A 27,748-nucleotide genomic window follows, 5' to 3' on the forward strand; every position below is an offset into this window, starting at 1 on the left:
AAGAGATAGGCCAAAAGGTGCAGCTTCCAACCTCTTCAGAGACATAACATGCAGACAGCGCACATCCCCAGCACAGCCGGAAACTGCTCTGAGATGACCCAGAGCTGCTGGAAAAAGGAGTAGTGAAAAGCCACTGCTTGTTGGCAGCCCATTTGGCAGCCTGCTTTCAGAGTAGACCATCTGGTTGTTGCAGTCCATAACCAATTGCAGGCCAATTGGCTGGAACGGCCAGAAGTTGCTCTAAGCCGCCAGTCTGCTTTGGCCCTTAGTTGCTTGTACTAAAGCAAATAAATAAAGTTTACACTAAACAATGAGCAACAAATTCAAGATCCCCAACATGATTCTTGTCAATGTGGAAGGAAAGAAATAGTACATGGATGAGCCTATACAATATTTCCCTTATCAGCTATATTTTCTTTGCAGTCCCTTGTTTACTCTACCACATTATCCTACCACATTACAAGACCGGATTTTCCAATCAAGTGTGGGGAAATAGCTAATGAGAATACACAGAGAAGAGTGGTGAATGAAGGGTTTCACACTTTTAGGGATATGCACCTTTACCCTGCAAGTGTCCCCCAGCTTTGTTGGGTATGATATACAATCTTGTGAGATCACAATAATTGCAAAACAGTCTATACAAAACCATATAATTTTAGTTTCCATGTGAGCCACTGCTTTGCACCATGGCAGCTAAAAACCTATTGATTAGCTTTAGTGTACTTATCATATCCACCCCATCCCATTCCTCTAAAAAAAGCGTTATCCCTTAATAAATCTGTAAAACAAATGTGTGTTCTGAGTAATTAAGCTGGCACGTGAAGATGATTTGCATAATTTGCAGCACAATTGTAAAACAGCCCATGATAATTCAAACAATGTGCCTGGCTTTTGTTTAGTGTTTATTTTTTATTTATTTCACAATACATTTTAAACTTGCTGGTATGCCCCTGTGATATGCAGATAAGAGAGGTTGGACTTCAAGAGCTAGAAATGTAATTAAATCCAGGCTTTGTGTTCATGATTAAAGCAAACGTCTGAAGACAACAGAAAGTGCCTCAAGGAAAAACTGTAACTCATGTTGTATGTTATTTTCCTCTCCTGTAAAATGGCTCCTCTGCCTGTCACTTTAGGGAGGCACGAATGAAGGGAGTGCTACTTCGCTGGTGGCAACCTCGCCACAATGGCACAGGCCATGATCAGTGGGCTCTGGACCATGTAGAAGTTGTTCAGTAAGTATAAAAACATAATATCATATCACCACCACCCCCATCTTCAGAAATACTCATTTTCCTCCATCATGGGAGAAAGACTCCATTTAGTCAAAAACTGTTCCTGTTTAAAGGGGTGTGGGGAGATGCTTTGTTTTGAAGCCAGCTGTAAGGCAGAGGAATGCATTGTGCATTGTTGTGAAATGCAGGAGGGGAAATATGGGGTTTGAACTGTTCTTGAATGCTAGTGTGCTTGTGCATCAGTGCCTTATGCCTTGACAGTGTAAAAGGAATGTATGCTATCAACAGTTAAGATGGCATGTGAAGATAATTTGCATCCTTTACAGCACCGTTATAAAACAGTGAGAATGTGTAGGTCTTGTGCAAAGTAATGTTATGTTTGTGTTGGGCTCCAGTATTAGCATCTAATGCCTTACTCTGGATTGTCCATGTGTGTTTTAGTTAGCAGGGTATTGTTCATTATAGCAGGTTTCTATGGACTGAGAGCATGATATTCATTCCCTCACCACAGTTTTACAAAGTAAACATGTCTTTGCCCTGTTGATTCTTCTTTCCCCCAGCTAAAGTGGTGTCACCCTCAGAATAATCAGTGTATGCTTATTACATCACAGAAAGATGATCTACTTTTTCTCTAACAATTTAGTTCCTGACATTCTAGTGTCATGACGGGCTGGGATTCATCGCTACAATGGTTGGCTGAGAGAGGTGTGCCTTCCCAATAGATAGGTTCAAATGTTATTTCATTGAAAACTTATAAAGAGTCAACCTGATAGGAACTGGAGTTTAATTAAAGCCTCACAAATTTGATTAGCTGTTTAATCTATGGGTTTCTTGGTTCACATTTAAATTAGGGCTTGAAGCATTAATCAAATTAACTGCTACCATATTTTCCCCACTATTTACCAATTGTACTGTTAGTAACACTAATAGTTTAGATAGGGTTGCTGGTCCGACTACATTAATTTTGACTAAGCTATTTTTACATCTTGGAACAAGGTGTCTGTTAAATAAGTAATGGGTAGGAACATATCTGCTTTGTTAACTGAGGTATACCTGTACAAGGAACTAAACCTGCCTGATGTGTACCAGTCCCTATTCATGTTTTAGTGGCCTGCAAGTTGCCTTTTGGAATATAACTCTCTGAATCCCAAAGCCAACATGCTGCCAATGAGCAGTTTTAAAAGAAGAAATAAATTTATATACAAACCTCTCACTTTTGTCTATTGATAGCCCTAATTTAAATGAGCGCAGATGACAGCAGCAACTCAGATTACTTCATCTCCAGTTAACCTTGGTCTCCTTTGCACTGAAAGGCACCTGCTTGCATGGCATCCATGCCTCCCACAATTTACAGCCTTTATCCAACACTAAATTATTATTCATGCTTGACTCCCCTCCCTTTTCGTTTACACACCTTGCTGGGCTCTGCCTCCATAACATGAAAATTTATGTTTGAAGCAGGAGAAGGATGCGCCTTATTCATGACTGCCATGGTGTACCTCATGTATAATTATGCATACGGAATACAGAATGTATTTTGAGGGTCTTTTTCTATTCCAAATGGAAGTAGAACATGTGTAGTTTCAGTAAATCCAAGGCCAAAGATGTGTAAATTCAAGAAGTACATAGTTTAAAATTAACAGAAGGAAAGGAGGAAGGAGGAAATTAAGCTTTTAGATATAAAACAAGGGAAATTTCCTAAGATCATCATTTGATCTTAAAAGATCACAGCGTCTCTTGGGTTTTATTCTGTTTGTTTGTTGCTTTTCGACTGCAGTGGCCATCAATATGGCTTACAAAAAATAATAAAAGGAGCTTCATAAAATATATTAAAAACATAAAATATATTAAAAATATAAAGTTGAATATATTAATAGTAACATTAGGTCTTTATGTAGCTCAGATGGCACAGTCCACACACAATAGTTTGGTATCTGTAGGTTTAGGAGATTATCATACGGTTCTTCAGTAGTGGGATAGAAGCGGGATTGTAATCCACAGATTTTATCACACCACATCGTGGCCAGGCAGTAGCTGCTGCTGCTTTTAAGGAATGGGGAAAATCCTGTGAATAAACTGTCAATCCCACAGTTAGGCCATTATTGAAGTATGTGTAATAGGTCATTCCAGGATAATTCAGAGAGAAGGAGATTTAAACTGATTTCACTGCACTCCTCCCCATTCCTAATGAACACAAGACTTTTTACTGCTGGGGAGGCAATCCCTCGTGGGCAGAAGAAAGGGGATTTAAAGGGTTTTCACCACACGGACACCATTACTATTGAAAGCAAGACTTCTTAGTGCTGACAAGGCAACTATTTAATCTGGAGCAGTAAAAATGGGATTTAAAGGGCCTTCACACACACACACACACCATTCCCATTGAAAGCAAGACTTCTTAATGCTGACGAAGCAACCATTTCATCTGGGCCAGTAAAAATGGGATTTAAAGGGCTTTCACTGCACATGTGCCACTGCCAAAGGGAAGACTTCTTTACTGATTAAGTTCGGATAGCTAACAAGTAAACGGAACAGTAGTGCAATAAGATTCATGGGCAGCCTGTTATCAATTTGCAATTGCATGGTAATGGGATAAAAATCGTTGCTGTTTCAGATGTTTAAAAAGCCTCAACCGTTTCAGGAGAGATGCACGTCTGATAATCTCCTTAGTCGAAAAGTACAAAAAAAGGTTTTGAGGAAAAACTAAAGAAGGACATTCCGAAAACTGCCTAATTAATATTTGGGAAGGACTGGGTGTATTCAGCCCTTCCCAAATACTAACTGATTATTGAGATGATAAGTCCCAGGAAAAGTGGCCTTGGAAAATAAGAAAAAGACAAAAAGAGGGGAGGCAACTGTCTCATTGTGTGAATAGAGGCTGATTCATACCAAGACATATCTAAGGGCCCTCAGAGACAAACATTAGAACTGACAATAAAAAAGTCTGATAATTTAATATAGCTGAGACTGGCATAAATCCCTACCCTTCAAACAAGATGGCAAAGAGGCAAGTTCCTTGTCTTAATAACTCTGTTCTTGTTTAGTGTGAAACATGCACAATTAACTTTACCAGTGCAAATTCCAAAGCAAATGAATTTGTTATCTCCATATTGGAGGGACTATGGATAAAAAGAGTACTAAAAACAGACCTGCAGGGTAGTTTGCACTGAATACTACTGATCAGTCTCTTTGTGGTTCAAAACCACACTACAGTATTGTCCAAAGATACTGGACCCCTACTTCAAGGTCTTGTTCCCACTATGTTTTGATCGGGATCGGGGACTGGGTTAAAAGGGCATGGTTCCCACTGAATCCGATTTCAGAAGTTGATTCAGAACAGGGGGCTATGCTTTTTGCCCATTTTTGCCCATTTAACCCGCGTCAAAAAGACGCTGGTAAAATGAGGTGTTTTTTGGGCTGAATCGATTTATTTAGAAATAAATCGATTCAGCTCAAGTGAGAACTAGGCGGATTCAAATCGGATTAGAACCTGTCCTGGTTCCCACTGGCAGCCCGTCCCATCACTGGCCTCTCCTGGCCCCAAAATCCCCGGTCCAGCCTCCTTACTGGCTTCTTTGGCCGCTGACTGGCTTCTCTATGCATTTTTTAAAATTTCTGTAGCCAGGGAGGCCGGAAGGAGGTTGCAGAGAAGCCGGAAGCCTTGCAACCTTCTTCCCAGCTTTCCCCCGGCTTCTCTGCAACCTCCTTCCAGCCTCCCTAGCTGCAGGAAATTTAAAAGAAGGTGCAGGGAAGCCGGTCAATGGCCAAAGAAGCCGGGCAAGGGATTTGGAGGCCAGGAAAGGCCAGAGACAGGCTGGGCCAACAAGCTGTCCCCCACCACTTGCTGATTCCTGAGCTGATTCCTGAAACCGGTGCAAACATAGTGGGAACTACTTTTTTTCAGAACCAGTTTCAGGAATCGGTTCAGGAAATTGATTTTCCAATAAGTGGGAATGGGCCCCAAGTGAGAATTGGGCCTAAAGCCGAGCTAGTAGTTTATAACAACCTTACAATCTTATTCATTGTCTTTATACTTACAGTGCAGTTTGTGGGTGTGGGGGCCATTAAGGCCAGACTGGGGGTGGAGTCAGGGTGACACATCCACATGACACATGCTCCAGGGCACTGTGATGCCGTGTGCCACTTGACATAGCGAGAGCAAAACTGATGCTAGGGCAAGAGTCCTCTCTTGGATGCTGACTTTCATTTTTCAGCACTTTCATTTCAAGTAAAATATATGTACACCAGGAATATACTGCAGCACTTAGTTGTGAGGCCCTCTTGTTTCTTGTAGTTTTACAATTTTGAGCTAACAGCAGCTAACAAAAGTAAGTCTGTGAAGTCCATGGAAAGCTGGGAGGAAAAGATTATATTAATCTGCTATCTGAGTCTCAGTAGAGTGAGCCTAGCAAATCTCCTTCAAAATGACACTGAAAAAAGAGTGTTTCTAATTAATAGCGAAGAATGGTTAATGAAACAATTGTGGCACCTGAAGCCGGCACATCACTAATGAGTCCTAATTAATAACAGCACTAAGGAGCCAACTAAAGTTTGTACATAGGAATTAACAGAAACACCATCATCTGAGCATGTATTAAAAAGCTCAGGAGGAACTAGACATGTAACTGGAAATGAACATATTATGATTAACTAGATATATTTGCCAGATGACCTGCAAGAAGGGTGATTCAGTGCAAAAGGGTACAGAACTCTGACCCTTTTTCATTAGATAATACAGAAGAAGAAATTATGTAATGTGTATAATTTTTCTCATTTAGTTATTCCCCCCCCCCCAAAAAAAAGGACTTTTACACCATTTTCAAAAGTAATGGCACCCTCTGTGATCGTAGTTACACTACCTGTATTCTCATTTAAGGGAAAGTTCACACATGTTTCCAGCAGGTTCCTGTTTTGTACACAAGGTAATGCAGGAACAGCCTTTGGCCTTGTGCACTGTCCATCCAAATCTAGAATCTTTGTTTTATATATCACACAGGTTACTTAGGCCCAGTACATACAGGCCTTTTAGGCATCCTCATCACGCGCTAGGGGTTGGCTGAGGGCGGAGCACCCATACGCCCTTCAACCCTTGCATGTGACGAGGGCATAACAATGGCGGCACCCAGTTATGTACATGGGCACCGCCATTGTTACGTAAATGCCATGCGGTGTTCACATGGCGCCGCGTGGCACTTACGTAACGAGTGCATCAGTGGTGCACTTGTTACGCCACCACCGCTGCTTCAAAAGAACCTGCTTTTTGCGGGTTCTTTTTCTGCCGGCGGGAAGCCTCGCGGTTTGGTGGCTGAGGCTTCCCTCTGATGGAAAAACAGGTGCTGGCAGGCCACCCTTTTTGGGTGGTCTGTACCGCATCTAACTTACAGAAGTAAAACCCAATCATGTGATCCACTTCCAATGGACAAAAAGGAGAAGGGACATTCCACTGCATACTAATGCAGGGTTAGGGCCATGATTTGAGATATCAGGGCACATCTCCTGTACCACTACCCTCTATCATCTAGATAAACTCAGGGGATGTGGTCACATCCTATGACAGCAGAGGTATGGCCCTGTCTCCTGATGTCACTGTCTCCCCAACTGGAACATCAGCCGGAGCATGGTGTGAGGAGAGTGGGGGAATTCACTGTGTTGGGAAAGTCAATGGAGAAATGTCAGACAGTGGGCAAATGTAGCTAGTTTTTCAGGAACAAACTGAGTCCTCATCTCAGACTTTAGCCAAGCCTTCCCCTGTCAGGGAAAATAAGGGAAGAGCGAAACTGACTCACTGCCCACAGAGGGCAGTGACCTTGCTTCTCTTTTACCCAGTCTACTTTATGAATTGCCAGGGTTCAAGAAGTGGGTAGAGTATAATCAGTGAAGATCTACCAACCAGATAGGGATCCCTGGTAGACAGGATTAGGCTTGGAGTTTCCCTCCACTCTACCAACAGCTAGATATACATTAAGGACGGTTGCATACTAGCCTCCACTATTCCTTATTATCATGGTTTACGTCCTTCTTTCCTGAATCCAGTCATCTCCTGTTCTTTCAATTTTAATGGGCAATAGAAAATGCTGGCAAAAAATATGGAACTTTACAAGTTGTAGTTCTAGGGACATCATGTCATATAAAGACATAAATATCTATCTCTCCAAGTGTAAATCCTAGACTTCCCTGAGCAAGAACCCCAGGATGAGATGGTAACGGTCATGCTGCTTCTTTAGTTCTAACTTTTACTTATGATTAATTCCACCAAATGTCACAGGAAAATGTTAGCCCAGTCACGTCCCTAGTGTTGGTTGCACCCAGTACAGGTTGCCTCCCCTTCCCCAGGACCTTGGTCAGCTGGGTGAGCAAGCCAAGGCACCAGGGAAGGAGGGATATGCTGAGGCAAGCGATCCAAGGCAATGTTGAAGGAGGGGCAAGCATACAGACATCCCTACCTTTTCCCCCTTTGCCTTGGCTCACTCAACCCAAAGTGCCAGGGCAGTGGGAAAGGAGGGGGCTGAAACATACACCCATCCCTCTTTCTCTGCGGCTTTTGCTCCCTTGAGAGCCAGCAGCACCGCACGCACAGACCGCAGCTAGAGGAGGGACCAACCAGGTGTCGCCACTTCTCTGAGGTATCACCCGGTGCAATTCATCCCCCCTTCCCGTGACACCACTGTGTAAGCCTATTAATTTGTTTCCTTCCTGCATTCCTAAACATGCAGAATGAGACATGAGATATATTCCTTACTTCTATGTGTGTTCAGTAGAAACACTAGAAGGTATGGACTGTGGTAGGCTCCTTCAAGCTTCCAGTCATGTGAAGGAGCCTATGTGTGTACATATGAATAACTCTAATTGCAGCTCCACTCACCCCTTGCACAGTACATATAGAGAGAATGTATGAATAGATACAGGGAAATACGTATTATAAGTATTCATGGTCTACAGTTTAGCCTATTTTTCTTCATAATATGGGGTTTGATGTGCAGAGTAGACCTGTGCAATTCTCATCTCTGATTAAGTGTTTCCTTATTCTCAATTGATACCTGATTTAAAGCCATAGCCAAGAGCAAGTCAACTTCAATATAGCCAGATTAAAAATAAGCTTTTTCTCTGACCATTATACAAAACCATTGCCTAAAACACAGGTTGTTACTACAGCCATAAAGAGTGCAGTATTTGCTGTGGATCACAAAAGTGTGTGGTGAGATATAATCTGCCACACAAACCGTTTTTGACCTGAGCAAATACCATCAGATAAGAATTTGTAATTGCTACAGGTAATGTTGTGACTAAATGTGTAGAATCTAGACCTTTTTGTTACAACAGAAAAAAAATCTCTTGACTCCCAAACTCAATTGCTGAAACATTCAAATAAGGGCAAAAATATGCTTCCATCGATGATATTTGCCAGTTCATGTAACAAAGGTCTAGGAAATCTGGCTGGAGACAATATAATTCATTACATATGTAGTTATAATTACATTTGACAGCTAATTATTGAATTAAATGCTAAAATAAAAGCAGATGAATCTACCAGAAAGTTGGTTCAATCTTTTTTCTTTAGTTACTTTTTTGATTGCAGATTAGGGGGTTGGAAGGATATGTTTAGGCAAAAATCTCAATTGGACTTGTCTGGGAGGGCCTTTTAGGATGAAGACATGTCTCTTTCTTTTTCCAAGAATGTTCTTTCTCTGTATTCCTGTATTTACCCTGTACGAATAGACTGAACAACCCATTGCATGCTAGTTGTTCCCCAATCAGAGCTCCAGCTTGCCTGCTGCACCATGAAAGCACACACTTTTCTGCACGTACACCTCAAAGACCTTTTGGGGGAGGAGGGTTGGAGGCATTCCCTTTTAAGTGTGTTAAGAAATATTGTTTCCAATCAAATTATATTAATAGCAGATGGATGGGGCTTATCTCCCATTCCTTATGTGCTTGTTACTCCCACCAAAATGTTAATTGCACATGAAGCTGGGAGGCACCTTATAATTGTTCTGATGTGGTATTAACTTTATAATGAAGCCAAACACTGAAACCATAATATTATGAATTTGGGCTTATAGACATGTTGTTACTCTTTCGATGATCATCACCATCATGCTTTTTGTGATTATGATAATTTCATTTTGGGGGCACAAATGAGTTTTAAAGCTTTTGTTGCAAATATGCTTTTCCTTTTGGGAAATGATTTAAAATTAATTATCTTCTAGCAGTAGCAAAGTGCATTCATTTGGACAGTCATCTTCCATTGCTTCATCTCTTCAATACAGAGCTATTTTTATGTGTATAGGAAAGCTGATGCATACTGTAGCACAGACAGAAAAAAACTGTTAAAAATAGTGCATATTATGCTAATTGTTATGTAACTTTTGCCACCTTTCAGCACAACATATGTTGTATTTAGTGTAGAACTATTTGTGCTTGTAAATGTATTTTCTGAAACAGACATATACACATGTTTTTTTAAAAAATCAGAAAGTAATTTGTTCAATTTTTATTTTCAAAAGAGATGAAAAATCCTATATTGCCTCTAAACCTCATCAAGCTTTTATGACTAATCACAGTGCTGCATGCATTGAAATACATTTTCTAATTTGTGTTGTATTTCATTATTTGCTGTCATTGGTTTTACATTAGAGTAAGGTAAGTAATTTCACTACTGCAATATTGGTGTAGCCATTATATTTTTTAATTATAATTTTAATTGATTAGCTAATGCAGATTTGAAGATGAAAGTGATCAGGTTCAAGGGGTGTGAAATTTTTCGTCCACTGAATGGCAAAATCCTATCATTTTGGCTGCTTGTTGCTCTTGCATCCAGTCAAAATTTTGCAATACACACAGTGGACTCTCGGTATCCATGGGTTTGATATCCACAAATTTAAGCACACACAGATTGAAATGAAGAAATGTTTTATTTTTTTAACCTTCAATGGCTATGCACCGAGGCACAAGTAGAGGTTGAGACAAGACCCAGGCAAGCCAACGCCTCCTCCTCCATGAAAGTCAGTCCCACCACAAGGCCACAGTCAGAACTTAAACCTTTTCCTCACTCTTTTTGTCACCTTCACATCACAAAGCTGCTGTCAACATTTAAACCCCTGTTTCCCACCCTCTCATAAGGAAGCCTCTGCCAGAATTTAAACTGCCTCACTCAGCTTCTCACTTTCTCACAAGGACGCCTCTGCCAGAATTTAAACTCCTGCCTCATTTTGTTTCCCACCTTCATACTTTTCCTACTAATATACTCCCCTTGCACCATTCCTTCTGCTGTCCCTCCCTTACTTCATTTGTGGCAATTTGTTGTTGTTGTTGTTGTTAAATGCCTTCCAGTTTTGCCTTCAGCTCATGGTGGCCCTGTGGAAGAGATCCCTCCAAGACACCCCGCGTCTTGCAAATTCAAACCCTCAACTCAGTACACCAAGATACAGTTGGCCCTCTGTATCCACGGATTCAACCATCCACGGCTTAAATATACAGTGTGTGTTTTTTTGGAATCCGCAGGGAGTTCTAGAACCAAAGCCCTGTGGATACCAAGGGCTCACTGTACTCAAGTGTTCTTAAGTGCTTTCCTCATTTAAATGTTCATGAAGTTTCCAAAAGGCAAACATAAGACATGCATGCCCAACGATTTCTAATTTACCTATCAGTGCTCAGAAGCAACCCTGGCTTCAACCTGGCTTTGCATGATCGATTTTTTAATTCTTAAAATCAACAAGAAGTCACATCAGATATCATAGTACGAAGCTCACTATCCACTGCTCAGGGAGTATAGTTTGTAGAGGAACATATATCATCTTCAAAAAGCTCAAGGCCCCTTTGATGACTAGGAAGAGGGATCACGTTTCAGGCCTCGTGACAAACACTCCATTTGCCTTGTCCCCAAGACAGCTACAAGTTGGCAGTGGCTTGGTACATCCCAAGTGATTAGGATTTCTGAATCTACCCATATATCGGCTTCCTTTCTGCACGTGTTCAAACTAGTCTGTGAACATCCAGAGGGTAAGGATGGTGACAGGCCTGAAAGCATGGCCCCACTTTCTAGTCATTGTGTGGATAATATAGGAAAGAAAATAAAGCACCTCCTGTTCCCATTCTTCAACACAAAGGCAACCTAAATGGCTGAGCTGCAGCCATCCAGTTTATTTCCTAGTGGAATTTTCATAAGTGGGTGGTCCATCAATTCCTTCCAAACACTCTGTTCTTCTCTTCTTATTACCAGTCTCTTGAACCAGCCAATGAATCTCACTTGTTAAGCAGTGGAGCTGTATTGATTTCCAAGTGAAATATGATCCAAAAGAGGCTTGCTGCTATGTTTTAATCATCTATTTGAAAATATGTCAATTGATCACATGATGATGAATGTCTCTCAAATGGAAGTGTTTCATATGAGGGGGGAAATGCCTTCATGCCTGAAAGAACAGTATCATAATTTAACCTTAGATGAAACACAGTGTTTATTGGATGAACTATTAAAGGCTATCAGTTATGTGTAAATGCCTTCTTAATATTTGCAGGAGCAGCTGTCCAGACTTATTAACAAAATAACTGCTATCAGAATAAAAATGTCACTTTTCTATGCCATGCCCTAATGTTGTTCTCATTATAAAGACTTTCTAGATAAATGATAGTTCCAAATATAAGTAATGTATTTTATGTAACTCTAGGATAGTTCCCTGCAGGCTAACATTCTTCCACTTTTACTGATTTCATTACAGTTAGGACAGAAAAGCAGTATATATGTGTGTAAAATATACAGGGCTGAGTGAACGACTGGAAGCTACATGATGCTGTTTTAGTTCTAAACCTAATGAGTGCCTGGGAGCCAAACAAAATATTGCTGAGCCTTCCAAAGGAAGAACGGGGCATAACTACAGTGAATGTCTGTTGTGATATGTATAGAGAGAGCTCTTGCATGCATTAGAAACTCTAGTTGTTTGAGTTGTTTGAAATGTTTTGCATCCACAAAAGTATATAAGTGTCACTTAGGGCTCTCCGTTTAGAAAAAGGGAGGAACTCTTGCAAATGTCATAAGTTCAGTACTGAGTATACATGCATTTCCCTCCTATTCACTAGGAAACAGCATTGCAAATACAGTGACAGTACACACTGAAGTGGTAACCATTGTATGTTACGGTATATCTTTTTAGACTGCAGTGGGGACTCACACAATAGAGTGTTCCTCCGTATCGGGGTGGAGTTGGCTTTACCTCTGTATACAATATATTAAGGAGAATACTAGGCTAGAACCCTTCTTCTTAGCACCTGTTTTTCTGTAGGAGGGATAATCTTGTTTAGAAGAACATGTCAAGTGAGCCCCCACTTCTACTTTGATGAGGTGTACTCTAGAATCAGGTATATCGCCTCACTTGAGAACTAGGCCAAGACCTTTACTATTTTTGACAGTCTAGGGAAGAAGCATCTATATTTCATTATGGATGATGATCATGATCTTGATCATGATGATGTGCCTCAAGTGGTCATTTTCTGAATATATACATTATTTAGAAATTACACACACGCACTAGAATAAAAGCCACAATTCTGTATAGCAGTCTACGTTGCCTAACTATATGCATCTGCTACATAGCAGAGGCATAATGGAACCCTCCTAATGAACTGAGATAATTAGTATTAGGGTATCAGCTAGAATGTCCCATTGTGCACTTCCTAGGTAGTGTCCCAATGCACACTGATAGTGCCCAAAGTACATTGATCACTTCTCTAGCCCTCCTATGTAGAATCATCATAGCAGCCTCTTACTGAATATGAACATGGGGGAGCTATTCAATTCTGTTTTCCGCAGACATAAAGTCCCATTCTGAATTCCAGCCAGAATAATTTTCAGTTCATTGCATCCTAAAGAGATTCGGAAGCAGTCGAGATTTTTATTTTTTACAAAGCAGATGCCTACATTGAAAGTCTGTAGCAAAAACTATTCTACGTCACTTAACAAGCTGAGCACCCTATGGAGGATAAGTCTCTCCTATGATTGGTAGGGCTAATGTACATTGTTTTGGCTTTTGGGGGCCAAACGCAGCTTTCCAGAATATTGGGCCAGCATCCGGCCCTAAACATGAATATACTGCTATGGCAAAGCATATGATACCAAAATCCTTTATTTTGTTCTGTGGTATTTACATTTAAAATTTAGCCCACAGACAGGCTAGTCAATTTTTCAAAAGTGTTTGCTAGAGGAAAGCTATGTCAGTCTTTTTTTTTTCTTTTTTTTTTTTTTCTTTTTGGTCAACATAAACAAGTGTTCCGATCTTCAAGTGTTTTTTCAAGTGGATGGATATAACTATAAGCCAGTCCACCCTTCATACAGCCACCAGCAAATCCCGAGATTGTCGAGTGACTAGAGAATTATTAACTGGTTTATATATTTGATTTGTTCACTGAGGACAATTTGGATTGCTTATGTGTGGTAGTCAATAAGGTGTTCATTTTTATGATTAGGAACAGCACTAATACCTACCAATATAGTGGCTAAAACAACCATGTACAGGGGAAGACCTGTGGGTCACAAGGAGCTCCTTGGGACATGCAGTCTTTTTGTAAAACACACATGATAGGATTCCTGTTGGGGGACAGGGGATGAAAGAGCTACCCATAGAACATGTAGATCTTACTCACATAGCATCTTTGGGAACCCTTCATTCTCCACTGTTATCATCAATGACTGATATTCCCGCCCATAGCATAAGGTAACAGACTGCATTCTGGGGCACCATTGGAGAAGCAATTGTAACCTGATTATCTATCATTGGTGACTGCAGCATTAAGCATAGGTTTTACCCACACTTCAGAGATATCACAGACATCAGCCCTAATCCCAATCATATACCTCTCTGGTAGAAAGCAGTGCAGCAGTGTTTGTGTACCATCTAGAGGACAAGATGGTGCATAACCAGAGAGCTAATTTTTACATATGTAATGCCATCACGGCTTTAAGCTGTCAAACAAAGTTGTATTTATGCAATAAAACAAACAGGAATTTTAAAAATTAAAATGGGAGAATATCACTGTGAAAGAAGTATCTAAGATCTTTGTGGTCATCCCCAACTCTGATTTAAGATTTTATCTGCTTAAACAGAGTAGTGACAAAGGTCCATTACAATAAAAGGCTACAGAACTGAAATTCATTAACTAATTTAGTGGATTATGAGATTAATGGGTGGGAAATCAATAGTTTCCTCTTTCTATGTTCTTTATCCATTATATATTTGCTCATTCCAGTAATCAGCATTTGTTTTAAGTTCTCAGTGTCTAATTATTACTTTTGGAACTTGATTTATCCTCCAGCGTGAATCAACCCATGTGCATATGTTTACTAGAGATCTCAAGTATGACCTAAGCACTACATAAAAATGCTAATTTATGTAAATCTCTTGCTGTCTTCAGTGCAATTGCAATGAAAATAAAACAATGGTTGATTATTCTCTGCACTGTAGACAGTTGGTACAATCCAAACTATGCATACCAAAGACTAATCAAAATCAGTACTAGAACAAACAGTAAACTGCTGGCATTCTGTCAATGCGAACAGAACTGAAAAAAGGCCAGCTGGCTCTAGATTGCTCCATACCATAAGTGGCAACAGGAATGCTACTAAGCAGTTGTCTACACTGACAAAAAAAATTAAGCTTCACTTCACATTTTCCTAGTCTGCAGTGCCCCTGCAGTGACCTTGTTAGTACCACATCCACTTGTAATAAACTGGACTCCAGTTATACTGGTTGCCACACATTTCCCATGCCCAAATTCAAATCGGTAAAAAAGGGATGCTTTTAAAAAATCTTCCTAGCAAGCCAAAATCTATCAAGCAATAACCTGATTGTTTACCTGTCAAACTTGCCAACTTGCACTCTGATTAGTTCCCTCCTCATTCAACCCTGTTCTCCCCTACTTCGGGTCCCAGTGAATGCGGAAGTCTAAGTGTCTCCTGTTGATTTATTTTTTAAAATATTTAATGTCTCCTGACACACAAACACAGGTCAGAAGCTGCCCATCTTCTTCGTTCGGTTGCTGCCACCTCATTCCCAGCAGAGCCCTGCTGACAAAGTTCTCGGAAGTCAAGCAACACTGAGATAGTAACGTAGACCAATTGACCCCCTCACCATTGAAATCATGGCTGGGGTCAGCTGGGGAGGGGTTGGCAGAAACCAGGGTAAAGTGCACCATTGCAGCTTTATTCTTTACACACAGTGTATCGGAGCTAATGGTGGATCAGACTACCTCCTTCCTCTTCCTCCCTTGCTGTCAAATGAGTGAATGAGCTAAGGGGAATGCATGTGGCCAGGCACCCCAACACCTGCAAATATGGAGGAATAACTGCGTCTATTAAAAGTTTATAAAATGCTGAATATGGTTCAGTTTCAGATGACCTGCTAGCCTTCAGTTACCATTCCCTGAACATTAAAAAACGGCAACACACACCAAGCTTACCAGACTAGTCCTACTGACCAGTTAGCCCACCTGCCCTGATTCCACCCCAATCCACACATGTAAAGCTTCCAGTTTTTCCTAAAACTGCAGAGTAAAAAGTGAAGTTTTAAATTTGTATTAAAAAGAAGTGATTTCATAGTGAAACGGGTTCTGTGTCATGTGTTCCTACAGAAGTGGAAGCAAAGTGAGTACTTGTGGTTTTGCCTGTGAAAACAACCCCTCATTCAGATTAATGAAGAGTTTTATATAATTTGTACGAATGTATATTGTCATTTAAGGCATTATGTATATCAGTGGGAGAATACAAGCTGCAGATTATTCCAACATGTTAACCTTAAAGACCTTACATTGTTCTCTCCTATCCTCTTTCCACTGAACAGCACTCGCAAACAAAATTACATGATGAATTTTTCACGACAACATGGGCTCAGGCATTTCTACAACAGAAGACGAAGGTCACTTAGGCGATACCCATGAAGAACAAGACATTTCTTTTCCTTTTCCTTCCCAATCTGTGATGTGTCGCTTTCCATTCTTTTCAATCTAGCATTGCGGTCTAGTTTATCAGGACTTCTTTCTTGATGAAAATTTTGAAAGCCTCCATCAAGACAGAGCATTACACTACTTTTTTCACACTGTGATCTAATGAGAAGTGACTTATTTTCTCATAGGTAAATGTTTTTAATGTTGATGTGTCTGTGAAAAATTGTGATCTGTTGTAATACCAATTACAGTGGCAGTATTGGAAGTAAGCAACTGACTCTGTTTTTAAGAAAAACAAACGTGCATACATTTAAGCACAAAAGACTTTTCATATTTTATGTCAGAAACTACAATATTAAGTACAATATTTAACATTCTTTGTCACATAGATATTTAAATACACTGTATTTCAGCTCTGTATCATATTTTATATGATTAAGTTATCATTGTTCGTCCTCTTTGTATTCTCTTCTACAACTTGACATGTTGGCACTGTATTGACTTGCTATAACAATTTGCTGCTGGTTTTTTGGGCTATTTACACATAAAGCAAACAAATGCCTAATTTAAAATAAATAGCTGCAGAAGTCATTGTGCAAGGCATAGATGTTCATTTGTTCTTACTCTTTGATATGTCTGTTGGTTATTGTTGTTTTGTGGGCAAGAAAAATGCTTGACATTTAAACATTTTCTACTAAGCTGTGGTGGATCAGCCTTCTCCTCTCCAGACAGAAACTCCTGTTTCCTTGTCCAAAACTAAAACAATTTTCTGTGGATAATTTACTTACAGTAACTGCCATTTGGTCTCTGTAGTAATGGAGTGATTTGTAAACAGTGAATGTTTATTCGTGTTTATTTGTGGTTTGTTTCTATTGCGGGTCATGTTGTACCTATAATGTTGTACCTAACAACTGCAACATAACAGTGACCTGGACAGCCCTAAACTGTCTATTCTCATGAATAAAAGAAGTTTTGCTCTACAGTGAACTGAGCTAAAATTCCATGCTTCAATAAAGATAATGTCAACAAATTATTCACGTGTCATTTTTTTCAGAGCTTATTGTGGGGAGTGATGAACAGTTATAACCGTGCCTTACACATATTTATGACCAATAGCTTTTACAGTGAATCTGCTGTGAGACTGATTTTTACACCTACGACAAGTAGATCGGTTCACGTTTTTCAAAATGCAATGTTGTAGTGTTAACATTAGATCCATGTTGGGATTAAATGCATTTGAGGATTGCTTCTGGTGTGACATTTTCTCCGACTGAAAGATAATACTAGAGCCTGTTCAGAAACTATGGCATGTTACAGACCGCCGGATTGCGGCGGTCTGGCTCCGCCTCCACTTTCAGCGTCCGGGAGCTGCAGCTCCTGGACACTCCGAGGAAGGAGCATGGAAATTGCGCTCCTTCTTGGGCCCCAGAAGAAACACCGTGAGGCACTAGTCGCGCACTCACGGCGTCACTTCCGGGGTGAGATGTGAGGACGCACAGCGTCCGCTACGTCAATATGGCGGCGACCATGTGGAGCGGCCGCCACCATTTGTCACAGACTCTGTCCGTGATAGGGTTAGGGGCGTCTGGAAGAGACGCCCCTTTTTCAAACTGGGACGTCCTCAGGACGTCCCTAATGGCAGTCTGTAACCCGTCATAGTGCCAATCTAGCTAGCTCCAAGCGTAAACATGGTGATCTGGGAGTGGCTGTTCACAAACACAAATACCTCACATGAGGAAGATTCTGTTTGTAATTGCACCAGGGTGCAAAGTCATGTGCTGGCACAAAACCAACCACTCTCCACCAGGCTCTCTGTATATACACCTCTCAGAAGAGGTGGTAAACAAGCCAGGCGCAGAATCTGGGAGAGGAGCAGGTTATTTGCTCAGTTTGTACCATGCCATTCTGCTTGTGGTGAATGGTCTGACTCAGAAATTGCACTGGTTTTATATCACAAGCCAGAGCACAAACTCAGAGGTAGAGCTACAGCACAAGCTGTCTCCAGCTTATAATGTTTCCAAGTTTCCAGAGCAAGAGCTGTGTTGAGTTTTGTCCCAGCTTTCAGAGGATTTTATGTTTCACAGTTAATATAACAGCCAAGGTGCTGTGCGCATATCGTCTGCTCAACACCTTTGTGGTCTTTCTTCTTCCTCCTCCAGGGTCAATAAAAGTGATATCTGTGATACTGCTGGCTCCTAGAGTGTAATGTTACCCATGGAGGCAGTACTGTAAAAAAATAAAGGTGCTGTAAAACATGATAATCTTATCTGCTGATAAATTGTAACTTGGCTCAACAAACTAGGAAATTGGCTGAGTTTATTCTACGAGCCAGGGTTTGTATATGTTTGCAAGTTTCCTTTGCAATGATGTTATAATTAGAAAAATATAAAAAACCACAGAATATTTAAAAATGGAAATACACATACATTTTTTTCCAGAAGAAGGAGAATATGCTTTCTGGCAAGCAACAGAAGGCAAATTTTAACTGTTAAGAACAGCTATACTCATCTTGTTAAAAAACAACAGGGATTTAGAACTTTATTTCAAAATCAAAGAGAAAGTCCAAGACAATGAAAGTCAGTCATAAGACTCACAAAAAAAACTCTTTACTAGGATAACTGTGGTGTATTTTCTTCAATGTCTTCAGTGTCTTTTGTTACTAGGACCCATAAATGCATAAATTACAGAGACCAACTGGGAAAGGCTAGAATCCTATTACTGTGCTGTAAGAAAAAACAATTCCAGATGTAGGGAAAACTACTACATGAATACTAGACTCCTGCTCCTGTGCAAGAAACAAAAGGAAAAATCCTTCTTCCTTTTTCATATTGTTCCTGCCCTGGGTGTTCTTATCAGTAAATTTACGGTAAGTAGAGGTTTTCCCATGCCTTGCACAGGACAATCCAGCAAGCTGCTCCAGTTTCCACTTCTGCTGATAGACATGCATTGGGAACCTAGAGAAGAGCAGACAGCTGAACCGTGCAGGATCACCTGGCAAAGCAAAGCTATGGCAAAGGAAGAGTTTTGCCTGGATCATACAAGGAGGAACGTCACCGTAAGTGGCTAATGCAAAGCACCATCCCTTCCCTCTCAAGTGGAGCAGACAGAACATCAAGGGAGGATGTCCCTAACAGATATGGCCCTGATCCAATTCATCTTAAAGTCCAACCAGACCCTCTGGGGTCCAGGTACAGTATTAGCATATTAATTGGGCATCCACAAAAAACCTATTTATTTCTGTTTCTGCCTGAAATGGGTTTCTTTGTTTTGTTTTTTGGTGATTCACTGTCAGCAGGAAAGCCTAGGAGAGCAGAGAGCCATAGGACAACCTTGATCCTACTGGGTTTCTTTGTTTTATAGACACACTGATTAAAACAAGAATGAAGATGTTTTACTCCGGATTCAAACCATCATATATGTCTGTGAGAGAGAATATTTTTAAACCATCTACCCCACACCACTTTTTTGTGTGGATCTGGTGGTGGTGATAAAGATTGATGATGATGATGATGATGATGATGATGATGATGATGATGATGATGATTTTTCATCTGTGTGTATTCCTTCCACTGTTTCTGCACTTGTTTTTATTCTTAAATTTATTTACACCCCAGCTTTTCCCCCCAAAACCAGGACTTATAGTGGCTTATATTCAGTAGGGTCTTCATGTAGTATATGCTCAAAGAATAGGAAACTGCATGTCCAGAAGAGTACATTTATGTCACTGTGTAAATTCAACTTATAAATCCAACCTATGATGACAAAATTACAGGCATACCTCCTTTAACAAAGCCTTTGACAAAGAACGTCCTTTCTACAAAGTCTTTTTACAGGAGCTCAGCCCATCTCCCTTTATCTTGTCACTACTGAGCATAACTGTAGAGCCATAGTTGCCCACCTCTGCTGTAGCATGATGAAACAGTAATGATCGAAAAGGCAAAATGGATCCAGGGAATCACACAGTTTCACAATTTTAAAAAGAATCATGTTTAGCATTTGCTTTACTTTCATGATGTATTTCCTTGATTTGGGGTTTAGGCTCCTATCATTGCCTGACTGACATAAGGCTTTTGATATTAGGATCTGATAAGGTCATCCTTCATTTTTCTGTCAAGATTTAAGAGTATAAAAGAAGAATACTGTAACTTCTGAAAAGTAAACAGGATCTGTTATTTCCATACTGACAGGTTAACAAAGCCACAGTAATGCTCTGTGGTAACCTAGGTTGCAGTTTGTTTGGCTTTATAAATTACTTCCTAGAACTCCTGAACACATTCACAGTGAACAATGTCCACGATTTATGGTCTGCATAGTAATACCTAGTGTGGCTAATACAAAGGGTTGCTGAAAGGTTCTCAGCCCAACACACTTCCCAAAAATCTGAGTGTAATTTTGTCAGTTGTAGCTTAAAAGGAATGTTCTTTTGTATTCTAAATTGCTAATTTGCAGAATCGTATCTCTAATTTCTGAATTTTTTCAGATCATTGGCAAAACCACGTCAACAAAAAGTATGGAATTTTCAGGCACTAAACTCTGGGCCAGTATAAAGTTCCTGTTCCTGCAGAAGAAAACGCCAAAGAAAATCTATGAGTGTATGATGCAAACATGGTGTGACCCATCATACTCAACTGTGAAGAAGTAGAGTACCAACTTCCAGCATGGATATTTTGAGACTGAAGATACAGCAAGGTCTGGGAGGCCTCAACAGTGGTAACTCCTGAAATTGTTGAGTGTATTCATAACCTGATTTTGGCAGATTGGTGAATCTCAGCTAAAACTGAGACACTAGAGATATCCCATGGAAGCACTGGGTTTATAATTCATGAGCAGTTGGCTATGCAGAAGTTGTCAGTCAAATAGGTGCCAAAATGTTTGAATACTGACCAGAAACGAAATCGCGTGGATACCTCCAAGTTGATTTTGCAGTATTCTGAGCAATCTAGTCACAATTTTTTGAACAACTCATCACTGCTGATGAAACATGGTTACAACGTTATGATCCAAGACAATAGGTATTTTGAAACATTTGGGGTTTGAGTGCATAAACCATCCACTCTGCTCATCAGAGCTTGTTCCATCTGACTAGTTTCTGTTTCTAAACCTTAAGAGTTTGAAAGGGAGGAAATTTTCAAATGATTCAGAGGGGATAGAAGCAGCAGTGACCAGGCTTTTTTTTTTTTTTTTGAAGGGTTAAAGAAACTTGAGAAATGATGTGCCAAGTGCGTTGAACTTCAGGGTGGATATGTGGAAAAGCACGTAAGTTTCATAGCGCTAGGTCATTCACTTCTTGGTTGTGCTGAGAATTTTTTGGCACTCTTTCATATAAATAAGTTTGAGTCAGCTTGAACTCTTAACACTTTTCATTATTTTGGACCAGCTTTTTGGACATTTTTTCAAAAAAATATTATTTGTTCTTATTACAATTTCAGAGATAGGAGATACTGAAGAGAATCAGTCAGAATACTCGCTTAGAATCAGAACACTGGCTGCCAATTAACTTGTTAAAAGTGGTACAGGATCGAGGTAATGATGCCTTCTCTGAGAGATATTCCTCTGGACAAAATCACAAAAAAGAATCAATATAACTTTTATTCCTTTGCCTTATTTATAGAAACTCTAGAGATCACTGTTAGAATTTTTTAAAATCTATTTCAATCTTTGCATACCAAGTGAAAATGTTTAACTTTCCCTACATAGAATCATAGAGTTGGAAGAGACTGCAAGGGCCATCCAGTCCAACCCCCTGCTATGCAGGAACTCTCAATCAAAGCATCCCCGACAGATGGCCATTCAGCCTCTGCTTAAAGACCTCCAAAGAAGGAGACTCCTACACCATACCAGTCTTTCAATTTCATTGGTAGTGATAAAATTCATGTAACTTACAGAATGTTATTTTTCCTTTTGTCCGTGGCAGAGGTAAGGCACCCATGGGTTTTTCTGCAGCCTCCACAGACCTGCCAGGATTCCCTTTCCCAATATTCTGATTTTTGCCTCCTCCAAAACCCCCAAACCATCAGTTATTGCTCTTCAGAGACTCCAAAAATGGCACCTTGCCCTTAAATATCCCCTCAAAACAACTTTTCAGTATAAGAGAGGAAACAAAAGTTGTAGACATAAATATAAAAGGAAATAGGTTGTATTATTAAAAGATACAATGGAAGTCAAAAATGGAAGAAATTTTAGAGTGTAAGAAGATAAGACTGGAAAATACAAGAGAGAAAGAAAAGGAGAAGAAGAAATAAGACACAGAAATAACAGAGATAATAGAAGTGGATAGAGAACGGACTTGGTAGATAATGTAATATACTGTACAACGATATGATATATTTAACAGTAAATATGGCTGGAAAATTTTGTGGAATAAAGATAATTAGCAAAAATAAAATAAACATGATCTCAAACTTGTTTCTTTACCAAAAAAACAAAACAAACAAAAAAATCATTCCAGAACAAACCAGAAATCTCTTCCAGTTATAAATGACCTGCCATAAGAGATTTGACTGCTGAATAGGCTGAGTTTAAAAGAGTATTAAAGACCACTCACTCTCTTCTGGCAGGCTTATCCAGATGATTTTTAAATTATGAACTTTAAATGATGAATTTTAAACATATATTGTTTTCATTTATGTATATCTTATTTGTTCTTTTAAACCGATGTGTATGTATATTTTAACTGATGTTGTTTTTCTGTTAATTATTTTTCCCAACCTCGATCCATAGGGAGAAGAGGGTAGGAAATATCAGCAACTGATTTTAGGACAAGGCAGCCTTCTTTTGGGGGGGGGGGGTGCAGATTATGCCCCTCCCAGCAAACCTGCCAAAGTTGCCAAGAGTCAGTGAACTCTCATTGAGTCAATGGGCAGTTTGGCCATCAGACACTGTTAGATCTTATGTAGCTAATGCTGGTTGATGTGATGGGGGAAGACCAAGGGATGTGACTTTCTATGAGAAGATGAACCAGTATGTTTCAGGCAACATTCCCTACATCTTCTAAGATAAATTGCTTTTCCAAAGAGATGCAGAATGCAATCTTGTCTCCAGCACGGTAGTGATATCAAATTGTTAGCCCCTTTGGCTGCTCTAGGTGGAATGGAGTAGTAGCAGATGCATATCTTCTTCCCCTCTGGCACCAAATTGCCTTGCTCACATCATATTTTACAATCGATTCCATTGTCTCTTGTCTGGATTAGCCACCCGGCCACAAACGTGTCGGCACTACTGACACCAAGGACTAAGCAATTGCTCAAGCATGACTGAGTGTCACGTAGCAAGCTGTGGAGCTTTCCATCACATGTATGCAAAATGTGGAACAAAGACATTCCACGTTCCCTGGTACATGGTTTCAGTTCTATGTTGTTAAAACGTTATTGTTTTTGTACATGTTCCAGTTGTAAGTGCGAACTATTTATGTATAATACATTTCACAAGTAGGTGTTAATAAAAATGTGTGAAGTAGAGCTAAGCACACTCATTTGTAAACAATTCCCTTGAATGCATGTCAGCCCAAAGATATTTAAGAGTCAGTGTGGTGTAGTGGTTTGAGTGTTGGAGTCTGGAGACCAGGGCTGAATCCTGGCTCAGCCATGGAAACCCACTGGGCGACCTTAGGCAAGTCACACTCTCTCAGCCTCAGAGGGGGCAATGGCAAACCCCCCTTTGAACATACCTTTCCAAAAAAACGCCACCATAGGGTCACCTTAAGGTTGCCATAAGTTGGAGACAACTTATGTGATTTTACATTGTTTCATACTGTGTATGTTTTATGTGATTTTACATTATGTTTTATATTGTGTATATTTTATGTGATTTTACATTGTTTTAAATTGTGTCTATTTAATGTGACTTTGTATAATGTTTTACATTGTGTATATTTTGCGTGATTTTACATTATGTTTCATATCGTGTGATTTTACATTATGTTTCATATTGTGTATATGTTATGTGGTTTTACATTATATTTTACACTCTGTATATTTGGTGTGGTTTCACATACAGACTTTTTTAATTGTTTGAAACCAACTCGCCTCAGAAAACCCTGTGAGAGTCACATGGGGTCGCCCTAAATCGACAGGAGGACACACAAACACAGTTTCTACTCTGAGGCAAACGAGGCGAGTAGGCGACACTTATTATTTGAGGGCGTTCCTTGCCTCAGAACGAGGCGCCCCGTTGCATGCTGGGGCTTGTAGTCCTCCTCTCCTCCTCCGTCTATAGCCCAGAACTGAAGCGGAAACTACCAATCCCAGGAGCAGCGCCTGCAACGTAGCCTTTAATAGGGTAGCTGCTGCTGCCTCCGTCTTTCTTTGCAATATGCCGGGTATCTGGGAGGAGGAGGCGGGGAATAACCTGGCCAAGGGCGGAGAGTTCCCTGGGGTTACTGTTTAACGGAGGCAGCTACTGGGCTTGGGAGCAAAGCGAAGCGAGGAGGACTGAGGAGGTCTGAGGAGGTGAGCGGCGCGTGGATAGAGGCACGTGCGCATGCGCACCTGAGCAACGGCTGCCCCGCGCGCCAAACCCTTGAGCCTTTTCTTTATGGGGGGGCGAAGGAGGGAGGGGGGAGAAAGACCCCAACCAATAGGAAACGAGGATGAGGATGAGGGAGGCCCCCCCTCCCCTCCCCTGCCTCATAATGCGCCTATGTCTCTCAAAAACGCCTCAGGCTGCATCCACGCTGGAGAAATAACCCGATTTGGCACCGCTTTAACTCTTTTCTTTGGCTCAAGGCTATGGAATTCTGGGAGTTGGAGATTGTTGTGGGCCCAGAGCGGAGCGAATTCCATAGCCCTGAGCCAGACAAAGAGTTAAAGCGCTGCCAAACCGGGTTATTTCTCCAGTGTGGATGCAGCCTCAGTTTCCTTCAGTGCTTCCTCCCCTCACAGTGGCGGGGATTTGTATTTTCTCTTTCCCTTTCTCCACAGAAGGGAATAATTTATTTAATAAAAAAAAAAAAAACCATTCTTAGCTGTTTGTTGTAATTCTATGCCTCCAAGTTCTTTCTGAGGCTGAGAGAGTGTTGACTTGCCCAAGGGAGAATTCAAAGATATAGCCGTGTTAGTCTATAGAATCAGTATGTAGAGAGGTCTTCTAGCACCTTTTGACACTCAAAGAAAGAAGTCGGCAGCATGAGCTTTTCGTAGACTTCAGTCTGCTTCCTCAGATGCATTTGGTGGAGTGCAAAGACAGACGCAGACAGCCATTGGTGTGTGAGGAGGATGCCCAAGGGAGAATGTGACTGGCCCCTTGGATGGCCAAGTCAGGATTCGAACTCTAGCCCAAGGCTGTCACCACTACGCGCCACTTCTTTGGTTCTCCTTTAAAAATTTGGGAGGTCTTGGAAGGTGGTATCTTGTTGCAGGGAAATTGAAACTGAGAGGATGCCTTGAATTCCTGAGAATTCAAGTGGTGGTGAAAGCGTCCTTTGCTTAATTTTGGTTATCTTCGGCTTTCCTTTAAAAGCCACAGGAAAAGGGCTGGTTTTAAAACAATAAAATGTGGCAACCCCTGACTGAAAGAGAGAAAAAATGTGGCACTCTGTCTGGCGAGCGATATGCCTAGTTAAGTGGTGGTGGTTGTGTGCTTTCAAGTCATTTCTGACTTATGGTGACACTGTCATGCGGGTTTTCTTGTCAATTTCTTCAGAGGGGGGTTGCCATTGCCATCCTCTGAGGCTGAGAGAGTGTGACTTGCCTGAGGTCTCCCAGTGGGTTTCATGACCGAGCTGGGAATCGAACTCTGGTCTCCAGACTTGTAGTCCAATACTCAAACCACTATGCCACACAGTCATTATAGAGCGTGGAGTGTGCAGTTAATAGACATTTGGGAGGTCCCCCTTCCCACTTTTTGTTTTGATATTAATATTTATTTATTTAAAAGATCTTGTCTCGAACAATGCTGTTGTTATATGTTAAAATGGGGTTCCATTTCGCACTTGGCAAAATCAGAAGAGCAAGCTGGACTTCCTTTCTGCAAGTGGAGGTACATGAGAAATGTCCTCTGAACTAGAAGCTTTTGCCCTTCTAGCACATAAGTTTGGTTTGGGTTAGTTGGCATATATAAGTGCAAACACTCTGCATGTGCTCAAAGGTGTTTTCTATTTCAGATGTGGCAGACAAGCAATTTTTTCTCCCAAGAGTGCCAGAGGCCAGTACCATATTTATGCTCATTGTCTAAAATGACTGTATTTCCTTTCTGGAGACTCTCCAGGGACTGACCAACATGGACCATCCCTTAGTGTTTGTTGTTGGGTGCCTTCAGGTCATTTCTGGCTTATGGCAATGCTAAGGCAAACTTACCATGGTGTTTTCTTGGCAAGTTTCTTCGGAGGTGGTTTGCCATTGTCTTGCTCTGATGCTGAGAGAGAGTGATTTGTCCAAGATCACCCCAGTGGTTTACCATGGCTAAGCAAGAGTTTGAACCCTGGTCTCTAGAGTTGTTGTCAGGAGAATATCACACTGGAGGCTTGCCGTGGGTAAATTGCCATGAAATTGTCCGCAATCGTGAAAAAAGCTTTCAGCCAATAGTGTGTCATTGTTCTGTTTCACAAAACTCAAGGATGAGACTTCATTTTGAAAAAGTAGGGATTAGAGTAAAACACTCACAGTGAGTTCTTGCCCATCCCAGTTTGTCAATCACAACCGAACCAAGCGTAGTAAATTTGTCTGTGGTCTGGATGTAATCATACCTCTTACCCAGAAGTTGTAAATGTTATGCCCGTTTCTTATTGCCTTGGCATCTGCCAAGAGGCCCTCAACTCACCACTGTGGATTCTTGCCTGATCCTATCCATTGCTGCAATTGTCTTGACCACTGCCCTCTTCCCTTCCGTCTGATTCATCCTCTGTAATTGTTCTCTTCACTTCCTCTTCTAATTGATTCACTTCTTGTATCACTTTTGCTTAATCATCCTTTACTATAGAGACAAGATTTACAGCCTGAGGACTGGCTGGCCAAAGTGTTCAACTTCACTATCTTGTGTAATGAAAAAGGCTCTCCAATTGGAACCATTGAGGGGGGAACTCCACTTGTTGCAACTTTAATGTAATTTTCTTAAAACCTATCGTTAAAGAATAATGGCAAGAGAAAGAAAAAGGTTGTGCCCTTCAGTTTTGGTAACATAATAGAGTATTTTCAAAATATGGAGGGAGGGAGGTTGAAATCAGTTCTCAACATAAAAGTGAAACCTGTTAGATATTTTTAAATGTTAATGGCAGCTTCTGTCCAAGGGCAGCCTACGCACACAGTGGGAAGTTTACTTAACCAGATTTGGCTGGATGGGTACGTGTTTTGAGTGCAGAAAAACTTTTACCCATTGAGCGTCCTTGATTTTAAGGCTTTAAAGGAGATTGGAAATTTAGACCCTTCGTGTGTTGTTGAAAAATCACTGGAGCTGCTAGCTGGGGGCAATGGGACTTGCAGTCCAACTTCTAGAGGGCTCCATGTTGTTCATCCTTGTATTGAACTATGTGCTCACAGCAGGAAAATTTCTGTGTGGAGAGTTCTCATCAGTAAAGTAAAACTAGTTTAAGGGACAATTTTGAGAACACAGATAATCCAGCCAAAAACACGCACTTATTGGTGAAGAGCACTAAG

At 40.7% G+C, this 27,748-nt stretch overlaps 2 protein-coding genes across 7 annotated transcripts in view; both read left to right on the forward strand.

The window, feature by feature from the left end:
- Positions 1-17,181, forward strand: part of RELN (reelin) — a 354,155-nt gene extending 336,974 nt beyond the window's left edge. For 2 of the 4 annotated variants that reach the window (XM_089524577.1, XM_089524578.1), the window contains 2 exons: positions 1,134-1,232; positions 16,058-17,181. In XM_089524577.1, coding sequence (XP_089380703.1) covers positions 1,134-1,232; positions 16,058-16,154 — 196 coding nt within the window. In that variant the 3' untranslated portion in view covers positions 16,155-17,181. Of the gene's footprint in view, positions 1-1,133; positions 1,233-1,875; positions 1,965-9,736; positions 9,873-16,057 lie in introns of those variants that run through there. The other 2 variants (XM_089524576.1, XM_089524579.1) reach the window with 2 other exon arrangements.
- A 7,237-nt stretch (positions 17,182-24,418) lies between these two features.
- Positions 24,419-27,748, forward strand: part of LOC149312409 (prestin-like) — a 46,991-nt gene continuing 43,661 nt past the window's right edge. The window contains exon 1 of one of the 3 annotated variants that reach the window (XM_089524582.1): positions 24,419-24,437. The gene's annotated coding sequence lies outside the window, so the exon portion shown is untranslated. Of the gene's footprint in view, positions 24,438-24,490; positions 24,608-25,855; positions 26,136-27,748 lie in introns of those variants that run through there. The other 2 variants (XM_089524580.1, XM_089524581.1) reach the window with 2 other exon arrangements.

This window comes from Sceloporus occidentalis, unplaced genomic scaffold (assembly GCF_023333645.1).
Source record: "Sceloporus occidentalis isolate IW3139 unplaced genomic scaffold, rSceOcc1.0.p SCAF_5, whole genome shotgun sequence".
In the NCBI taxonomy this organism is placed as follows: domain Eukaryota; kingdom Metazoa; phylum Chordata; class Lepidosauria; order Squamata; family Phrynosomatidae; genus Sceloporus; species Sceloporus occidentalis.